The sequence below is a fragment of the Brassica oleracea genome, chromosome C5, assembly GCF_000695525.1.
Source record: "Brassica oleracea var. oleracea cultivar TO1000 chromosome C5, BOL, whole genome shotgun sequence".
In the NCBI taxonomy this organism is placed as follows: Eukaryota; Viridiplantae; Streptophyta; class Magnoliopsida; order Brassicales; family Brassicaceae; genus Brassica; species Brassica oleracea.
Window position 1 is genome coordinate 11,946,461 of NC_027752.1, and position 10,018 is coordinate 11,956,478.

The 10,018-nt window shown below is 35.1% G+C and overlaps 2 protein-coding genes across 2 annotated transcripts; one reads left to right on the plus strand and one right to left on the minus strand.

Annotated features, from left to right (window-relative positions):
* Positions 1–281: 281 nt before the first annotated feature.
* Positions 282–1,856, plus strand: LOC106343131 (ethylene-responsive transcription factor RAP2-13). The gene has a single exon (XM_013782268.1). The coding sequence runs from the start codon at positions 751–753 to the stop codon at positions 1,531–1,533; it is 783 nt and encodes a 260-aa protein (XP_013637722.1). The 5' UTR covers positions 282–750; the 3' UTR covers positions 1,534–1,856.
* A 2,839-nt stretch (positions 1,857–4,695) lies between these two features.
* On the minus strand, positions 4,696–7,428 carry LOC106343677 (endoplasmic reticulum-Golgi intermediate compartment protein 3). Its single transcript, XM_013782956.1, has 12 exons — positions 7,114–7,428; positions 6,958–7,031; positions 6,796–6,879; positions 6,618–6,698; positions 6,420–6,500; positions 6,198–6,290; positions 5,902–6,081; positions 5,744–5,811; positions 5,603–5,654; positions 5,319–5,372; positions 5,132–5,224; positions 4,696–5,052 (listed from the first exon to the last, which is right to left on the minus strand). Exons 1-12 carry the CDS (start codon positions 7,241–7,243, stop codon positions 4,894–4,896), a joined length of 1,149 nt encoding a protein of 382 aa, XP_013638410.1. The 5' UTR covers positions 7,244–7,428; the 3' UTR covers positions 4,696–4,893.
* Between the last annotated feature and the right edge of the window lie 2,590 nt (positions 7,429–10,018).

Below are 10,018 nucleotides of genomic sequence, written 5' to 3' on the forward strand. Positions count from 1 at the left end.
CCCCCCCCCCAATTAAAAACATAGAATAGGGAGTAACTCATTAATATTTTGACACCGGTAGCTCAGTAATTGATAAGGTAACACTTCTTATATATCTTTTGTCAACGGGCAATGTCTTTAACAAGAAGCATTCGATGTATGAAAGTAAAAAAACAAAATAATGTATCAGACGTATTTCAGATTAATAAATTGGAGAAATATGCTGCCAAAAAAAAAGAAAAAAAATTGGAGAAATAAGAAGAATACAAGAAAAAAAACACGAGAGGCCTCCTATATAACGAGAGCAAAAGCTCATGAGATAAGTATACCGGTGAGGCTGAGAGTAAATCACTTACCAAAAAAAAATTGAGTGCAATAGATAAGAATTTGTTCTTGTGTGTTTTCTCCTGAATTTTATTTCTGTGCAAATTCCCCCTTCGATCCGTATCTGTTTTATTTTATTTTTTTCAAAAGAAAAGCGATTTCTAGGCTTGTGTTTGAATGGTTTTGATCAATTATTTACACAGCAAAGCAAACTTTTGAAACTGGATTTTCTTTAATCTTGCATCTGTTAGTATTTCCAGAACAGAGAGATCAATCTTTTTTATTTTTTTATTATTGATCTTCTTGTTTTTCTTTTAAAATAGTTTCTGAGGGTATTTTTTTTGTTTCCCTCCTTTCGGATCTGCAAAGAGGTTGTTTATTTCAAATCTCTTGGATCTATCTATTATTTTCGAATTCGATTTTCCTTTTACATAAAAAAAAATTATAATGGCAACTACTATGGATTACTACAATAGCAAAACGTTTCAACAAACCGATCCTTTCGGTGGCGAATTAATGGAAGCGCTTTTACCTTTTATCAAAAGCCCTTCCACTGATTCACCCGCCTCTGCGTTTTCGTTTGCGTCTTACCCTGACGTCTGCTTGACCCAACCGATTCCATACGTGTCGTCGGATCTTAACCAGACACACTCGTACTCCAACCTTCTCAGTCCTAAACCGGTTCCCATGAAGCAAACCGGTTCTCCGCCAAAACCGATGAAGCTGTACAGAGGAGTGAGGCAGCGTCACTGGGGAAAATGGGTCGCCGAGATCCGTCTACCCAGGAACCGAACTCGCCTCTGGCTCGGAACCTTCGACACGGCGGAGGAAGCTGCGTTGGCCTACGACAAGGCGGCGTATAAGCTCCGCGGAGATTTCGCCAGGCTCAACTTCCCTAATCTCCGAGGAGAGTTCGGCGAGTACCAGCCTCTTCAATTTCCAGTCGACGATAAGCTCGAAGCTATCTGTAAGAGCTTGGCCGAGACTCAGAAGCCAACGAAGAAGTCTTCTTCCCGGAGACGTTCATCCACCGCGAAACAACCGGAGGAAGTCAAGTCGGAGGATTACTCTAGCGTTGTATCTCCGCCGTCGACGGAGAACTATGGATCGCCGTTGTCGGATTTGACGTTCGTTGATGTGGAGGAGGAGCAGCAGCCGTGGAACGTGAACTTCGCGTTGGATAAGTATCCGTCGTACGAGATCGACTGGGACTCGATTCTGTCAACGTAGATGATGGTTTGTAAATTAGGGGATGCCATAGGGGTATTTTAGGAAACTGGAGGTCTCTGCGATGGAGTTTTTGGTCATTGCATTGAGACACGTTAGGTGGGGTCCTTTTGTGTTATTATTAATAAGTGGATGTACCTTAATGTAAATTATTTATTACGTTTCTGCGTCGGTGGAAGCTGGATTTTTTTGTCATGCTTCACACCGTGCGAGATTTTTTTTTTTTTTTAATGTACTTTGTAGTTTCCCCTTGTCTTAATTCCAAAGTGTTTTAGCTTCCAGTTCAGATACGTATTGTGCAATAAAAAAAAGTGTGTGTAATAATGCATCTGATTGTATGTAACGTGACGATGCTCTTTCCAATGTAGAAATAAGTACAAATTTTTATTAATTCATTAATGCAGATTAGAAAATGATTACTTTTGCTAATACCGAATTTCAATTTACGCAAAAGGAAAAAAGTAGAGTTCATTATGGTATAAGACAGCGCACTCACAACACCTTTTTGTGTCCACGGAAGGCTAAGTTAACAATCAAGCTTAGAGCATCGTTATCCCTAAAACCACTAAAAAAATTTTAATTTGTTTTTTTATCTGATTAAAAAAAAAGAAAACAATCGTGGATCGCCACTTGTCAGTGAGATCCGTAAACAATGTAAGAAACGGACGAACTGCATCCTTTATTTTACAACTTTTGAAACCGATTATTGTCATTTTATAGGATCCACGCTATTAGAACAGTGCAAAAACCCCCTTTATCACCTTTAGATAATCATGGTTTTAGTGTCCTTTGGTTTCAGTTTTCAACTATTTTTTTTGTAACAGTTCAGTTTTCAACTATGAAACTAGATTTTGATGTAAATTATTATTACGTCTCTGCGTCGGTGGAAGCTGGATTTTTTTGTCATGCTTCACACCGTTGGTGTGCCAGATTTTTTCTTTATGTACTTTGTAGTTTACCCTTGTCTTAATTCCAAGTGTTTTAGCTTCCAGTTCAGATACGTATTGTGTAATTAAAAAAAAAAAAAAAAGGTTTCTCTAATAATGCATCTGATTGTTGTAGCACGTGTAACGTGACGATGCTTTGGAATTAGATGCTCTCTCCAATGCAGAAATAGTAAAAAAAATTATTAATTCATTAATGCAGATTAGAAAATGATTAGCTTTTGCTGATACCGAATTTCAATTTACGAAAAAGGAAAAAAAGTAGAATTCATTATACTTCCTTAGTTTTCGAAAATAAAATTTTTTAATTTTTTTCTTGTTCCACAAAAATAGATTTTTTATATTGTTAATATATTTTTTTATAATTTTGATGAACATTAATTGAGAATATTTGAATTGATTAAATTTTATTTGTGAAAAATTATTGAAAAGCATATAATAAAGTAAAAAAATTAAATTATAAATATTTATTAAATTCTTAATAAACGCGCATACTCTAGAAAACCTTACTTTCAGAAACAGAGAGAGTATGATATAAGAAAGCGTACTCACAACATCTTTTTGCGTCCACCAAAGGCTAAGTTAATAATCACGCCTAGTGTCCTTTAATTTTAGTTTTCAACTACGAAACAATATTCTGTGAAAACAATTCTCGCCAAAGTACTACGCAGTCAAATATATCAATCTGTAGGAAGCCTAACATTATTCTCTTTTTTTTTTTTTTTTTTCCTAAGAGTGTTAATATCATTAACCAGTAATGAAAGTGATTATAAGTTGTGAGACTTGAAATACAAAAAGCTTCAAGAAGCTAATTTGGTTGTACAAACCGCAAAAAAAGTTAAAAAAACTTGTAGAATATAATAGGACTAATCTATGAACTAGATTAATGCTAAAACTAAAAATGTGTTACTTTGCACTACACACTTGAAGAGAAAATGACTGAACCACCTTAAGCTTCACTAGATTAATGCTAAAACTAAAAATGTGTTACTTTGCACTACACACTTGAAGAGAAAATGACTGAACCACCTTAAGCTGGAACCTGCAAAAAAAATCAAGGCATCTAAGAAGTCTGATAATAAGAAGTCCCCTCGGGCGGGGAGGCTGCAATCGCATTAGCCGGAAGAGGTGACCAAGCTCTGCATCAGCACATACAAACGCTACCAACTCCAGGACTATCAACAACAGCAAGTCTTACAAGACTCATGAGCTTCACACTGTGGCAACAGACAGTAGGGAAACGGCAGAAATCGGCCACATACCAAGTCGGAAGGCTCGACGAGACTCAAAGAAAGGCAGCTAACATCTTGGACAGCCATAAACAATCAAATGATTTTAGGACAGGGAGAGGCAGAGTTCTCAAAACAGGCGAGAGCTACGACGAAGGTGAGAGACTCCCGACGCCACAGCGGCTTAACTACGGGACAGCCAAAGATCCATTGCCGATCTGCAAAGAGGAGGAGCTCACCGGAACCGAAAGCACCAAACGCACTGCTGTGCAAAGAGGAAGAGCTCACCGGAACCGAAAGCACCAAACGCACTGCTGTGCAAAGAGACAGATCTAGCGACAGAGTAAACCTCCACGATGGCCTCTACATCGTGTATCTGCAGGAAACAGAGAAGATGAACTCACACAGACTAGTGGTTAGCAAACCGACGACAAAGGGTCTGGAGAACGATAAGGAAGGCTCCAGGCGAGGCAGCGACTCTCTCCAATCCCGACGAACCGTAAACCCCTAAATCTGACCCAGATCTAAGAAAAGACCCTTTATTGCGAGAGATCTCCAACTTGCACCACCAATCGCTTCAGCTTGCTAAACCTTGCTTCTCCTCTAGCGGCTTGACGGACACCCGTCATTGCCGTTGCTAAATTACCGGTGAACCAGAGAAACCAGAGGAAAAAAGCATGTCGGTATAGATGGAGAAGAGAAAGATGGAAGATAGAGGCAAAAGGAAGAAAGAAAAAGGAGGACGGGTGGCCAAGAAGAACGGAACATCAAACTTACCATTGATCTTCTCCACCATAACAAGGTTGTGATGTTGGTGGCGCTAGGTTAAAATGATTTGCAGGGGGAGAGACTCTAGAAAGAAAATTTTCTCAGGGCTGAACATTATTCATAAAGAACACTATTTTGTTTTTCATGTCCAGTTATGTTCTTGTAAACAGTTTTGTTTTTAATATAAAAACAAAAAAAATGAGCTCAGACGATGTTTGGAAGTTAAAAAAAAAACATTTCGTATGAACCGGAGATAGAACACAACATGATTTTACCTTGTGCCAGAGTTGAAAGTCAAGAGAGTACAAAGTTGTGGCCACATTCTCAAACCTAATGTCTAACTGTAAAAACCCATTCTGAGATTCTCCAGTCGTTGATCCAACAAGGTGTGGAGAATAATATATATAGGAAAAAAACAAAACTCAGTTGAATTTACCAATCTCCATTTTCTTCTTAATAGCTCGTTGGCCATGGTATATGAAGGAATCCACTATTCCTGATACAGTGAAGATACCTCCTACTATAGCACACACATTTGTAAGGAAGTGCAAGAACTCCACATGCTGCTCCTCAAATATCACCTACATAAATCAATCAAAGTTAAAATGTGTTGTAGAAAGATGAAAAAGAATCATTAGTATTAGTACCAAGAAAACAGACCTTGATTGGAGACAGATCATAGTAGAAGAAAACACCAGGTGGGGATTGCATACGACCTGCTTCCGCGTTCTGGAAATGTTCTGTCACAGAAAACTTTTGCCAAAAGAAACCAAAAAGCAATTGTTTACATCTTTTTTTTTTAAAAAACGAGGTTTTAAACAGAGATTTGGAGATGTAGCTTCCTCACTTGGTTTGACTGAATAGTTTTCCCGTGAACATCAGTGTATACGGTTGGTACCACCTGCACAATCCCACATTTTTTTATCACTCTATACTCAAACAATCTCTCTACAATACGCAGAAGCTTAAACTCGATGGAGAATAAGACTTCCTCATTTGCCCACAATCAATATATCCTCAACACTTATCTATCAGTAAACTAAGCTCAAAATAAGCAATTTAGGAATCTCATAGATGCCTCTTCTACAATGTTATATGAAGAGTAAGAATATCGTAGAGATGGGGGCAAACCTTGATGAAATATTGGTACACGCCATTCTGTTTATCCTGATTCCATTGCACACTGAGAGAGAACCAAGAGGATGTTTCAGAAAATCAGATGATTGGAAACGCAATAACATAAGTGGTTGGGATAGAGAAAGAAGGTTTTACCCATCTAGAGGGTTGACTACACCAGGGAAAAAGTCCCCAAAGGCCAACCGGTTGACCTTGTGGCTTATCTGTGTAGAGATACAATGGAGTCAGACCTGTTTTTGAAATGTGAGCTATATAAAGAGAGAGATTGAACCAAGAATGGAACTTTTACTTACGTTGTAGTTGCCTTGCTGGAACATAACCATATCATGAAACTGAAAACCGGATTGATGAAAGCTTTGTCCTGGAACAAAATGAAAATTCCCAGCGACTTTGTTAACTTCCACGAAACCGTGAACGTTACAACCTTCACCTTCTTCGTCTTTCACCTTTTGCACATACCCTTCTCGTTTACACTGACATGGAAATGAGTAAAATTATAATACATCCAGATGTGACATGCCTATTTTCTTCAAACTAAGTATCACAATCAACACAATCTTTGTTGTCATAGAAGGTAAGTTAGTATTACCTGGTCGATTGATTCAGGGTCAGAGAGGCCCCAGCCTTTCTTTCGGTAAGCTTCACGAACTTCCTCACATGAATTACAACAAGCATCATCTGTCTGTAAAGTGTTTAAGAATAACAACCACAATATGTAAAGAGGATTAAAACAATTCACCACCACGGAATAAACGAAAATGTAAAATAATATCAACACTAAAGAACTCTGTTGAAGATTTTCTAAGCTTACCTCTTCAGCTCCAAAACAGGAACCACAATATTTTTCATTATCCTCCAACCTTGCACCATGTTTCTGTAAAGGCTTTTCGATCTAGATACAAACAATAACATTAGGGAAAATTAAAAAAAATAAAAAATCAATTTGTTAAAGAGTTGTTGCAGTGAGATAGCACCTGAAAAAGAAAGGTCGATGTCATTGAAAACTAACCTTAGTATGACCAATACCACCTTGTTTCGCCTCGATGACGTTGCCATGAGAGTCTAATCTTCTTTTAAAAATATCATGCCGCTACAACATAGATAAACAGGCAGAATCGAGAATCAGAAGGAAAAAAAAAAACCGTACAAGTAACTGTAAAAGAACAAATCCAGCAGCACAGACATACCACATCAAGGTGCCTCTCTCCGCTGATATCCATAGTATCAATACTAATAATCGAGCATTGAAGCGCAGGGAATGTAACATCAAACTGCACATTGTTGTATTATGCGATAAGTTTAATAAAAAGAAAAAAAAAGCTATCCTAGGAAGCAAAAAATGATTTTACATTGATGCGTAGCTTCTCTCCCCTTGTCGTATCCACACGGAGCTGAGTCTCCGTCACCGGGTGCATATAAAGCCCTAAAACCCCAAAAAACAAAACTTTATCAAATAAGAGAAACCCACAACTAAAGAACAAAAGAAACAGAGAGCAGAAACTTACGAAGCTCGGAGAAGAAGAGGATAAGCATGACGACGGAAGAAACGAGGGTGATGACACCGCCGGAAAGTGTACGCTTGTAGAAATCTTCATTGATTTTAGGGTAAGCGTCCAGATTCCTCAATCTGTTCATCACGCCGACTAAAGTCCCCTCCTCGTATCCCTCTCTCTCCGCTCGAGCTGCTAGGGTTACGCTATTAGTTGATTCAATGGGAGAAGGAGATGATTCAACGGGTTAATCAATCACCTGACTCTCTATTGACCTCTAGTAGATACGTCGGATCTCTCTCTCTCTCTCTCTCTATCTATTTTCTCCGATTTTTCTTCTTCCAAATTAAGCAAGAGAATTACTAGACGGAGCGCTTTTACTCTGACGTCGTTTTAGGTTTGGGCTCATTATATCATTAAGGCCTGATATCTTTTTTTCTTACAACATTGTCAATTATCATTAAGGCCTGATATCTATATGAGTCCAATCTAGTAATCTACATATCGATATGTGTTTCTCTCATTTTAAATTGTTACCATTTCTAAAAAGAAAAGTATACTATTTTTGAATAAAATTATGATTTTTTTTTTTTTTGGAATAAAATTATGATTTTTTCTGATAATATGTTTAGCCAGTCCCCTGCAAAATTTAAAACTTCAAAAATTAATTGAACTAATTGAAACACTTATCAATTAAAAGTTATTAAAAACAAAACTGTATAGAATAATATATTTATGACAATGGTTTAATGTGTAAAAAATTAGAACATCTATTTTAAAGGTACGAATGTAGTATATATCACTCACTCTGTCTGTTTCTTAAAAACTTTGTTAAATTTTGTGGAATGATATGGGGTATATCTTAGTAAAGTAAACTGTGTTGACTTTTCTTTTCCAGTTAAGCTTGCTAAGAATGGTCGTTCGCAGGAATGTTTTTAGAGTAACAGAACCGGAAATTCTGTATAGGAATGGTTTTTACAAAAGTTAAAATTAATAATTGGGGGTTTTACATATCTATTTTTGGTTGTTCACGTTTGGTTAATGATGTTTCCAGGTTAAAAAAACCTTTTAAAAATGGTTAGCTGTGCGTTTCAAACAAAATGTTAATCATTGAATCTCTATAAACTTATACTCAATAATGATTAAAATCGTCTTAGTCTATAGTTTAGTCGTTGTCAAGTATGAGTTGTACCAGAAATAAATTAGTATAATTCATATCCACTTTCTATAAAACTACTGTATATTGATTGCATTTTAAAATGATAGGGTTGTTGTTGTTAATAAATCTAATCTATTAAAGCTGAAGTACAGGTTTAAATTAACCCTTAATTTACTTTGATAATTACAAGCCATGCCATTCTTATATTAATGTTTAAAAATGTTTAATCAATATTTTGTTTCCTGTCACCTGATTAAAATCGGATCCACTCAAATAACTTCGCAGATTTTGTTCCTAATTAATAGGTAAATTTTAATTCTTTGGTTAATCACCTAATTGCATCTATTTAATTCATTGGTTACAGTTGGAGTTTGCAAATCTACAACATCAGTTGCTTTGATCGTTTATTTCTTTTCTATATATTTATGAACATAATTTATGTGTCCATCTTTTTTTTTTGTAAGACATCATGGATAAATGAACATATGATATTCCATAAATTATAAAAAATTATAGATTAACTATATATGATACATATTCAACGTAATTTTTTTTTAAAACTAAACCTTAAAAAACAAAATTTACTAAAACTTATTTTTAAATTACGTGTATGGTGTATAATATATGTGAGAACGTAATATAACTGTATATGAATTTTTTATTTTGTGTTAAAATTACTTCTTACATGTGTAGTAGGCCTGGGACGGATCCGGATATCCGGGAAATTCGGGGTATCCGGATCCAAATCCGGATATCCGGGAAATTCGGGGTATCCGTGAACTTAATATCCGGATCTGGATTCGTAGTTTCCGGATATCCGGATTTCGGATATCCGTCTCGATATTCTATTACCCGCGGATATCCGGATCTGGATCCGTAAAAATAATTAAAAATAATATTTTTTTTTAAATACTAATTTTTTAATATAATATATAAATCAAATATTTATAAATATATTTATATATGTCTATAATATTGTAAAAAATAAAATATAATATTATAAGATTAATTCATGTATAAATATTAATAAAATTTAAAAATTTTATGTGTTTTAAAACTACGGATCCGGATCCGGATATCCGGATCTAAAAATTAAGATATCCGGGGGTTGCCAGATTCATGCCTCTTAAAAAAACACATATGACATTTATATGTTTCATATAAACATTAAATAAATAAAAAATGTGAATCCGGATCTCGGATAATAAGTCTCAGGCCTAATGTGTAGACAATGTGCATGTGAAATTCAAAAAAATAATAATGATAGGTTACCTTATTCACAAACTTAAGATTAAAAAAAACTAAACTTCTACATGAGTAATAAGTTATAACATTTCTCATAATTTTTTTCTCATCTGAATATTCTCTTCAAAGCTCAAAATTCCATATCCTTTCATATTTATAAGTAAAATAAATTATATGCACTAATTAAATATAAATAATGGACAAAAAATTTAAATATGAGAATTGTTTTAAAAAAGAAAAAAATTATCGTGTGATAAAAAACTTAATATGAGACGTCAAAAGGTTAAAAAAAATCAACTATAGGTGTTAAAGCTCAAATATTTAAATTCAAATGTTAACTATATTGACATTTTATGGAACATAAGTTTTTTATTCGAAAATTTATAAAATCGAGTTATAATTTAGTTTTATACTAAAGGAGCTACAACAAATGTTTTTCTTTTAAAGGAATCAAAAATTAAAATAGTATCGACAGAATGTAATCCTTTTTCTAGAAAAGCATATTCCATTGTTTAA

What these genes read in the sequence shown, in the direction of transcription:
- LOC106343131 (XM_013782268.1), top strand. Translation starts at nt 751, where the DNA reads ATGGCAACTACTATGGATTACTACAATAGCAAAACGTTTCAACAAACC.
- LOC106343677 (XM_013782956.1), bottom strand. Translation starts at nt 7,243, where the DNA reads ATGAACAGATTGAGGAATCTGGACGCTTACCCTAAAATCAATGAAGAT. An exon ending in CCTGTTTTGGAGCTGAAGAG is followed by an intron (nt 6,291 to 6,419) that starts GTAAGCTTAGAA and finishes AACACTTTACAG; the next exon opens with ACAGATGATGCTTGTTGTAA. An exon ending in GTAGTCAACCCTCTAGATGG is followed by an intron (nt 5,655 to 5,743) that starts GTAAAACCTTCT and finishes GTTCTCTCTCAG; the next exon opens with TGTGCAATGGAATCAGGATA.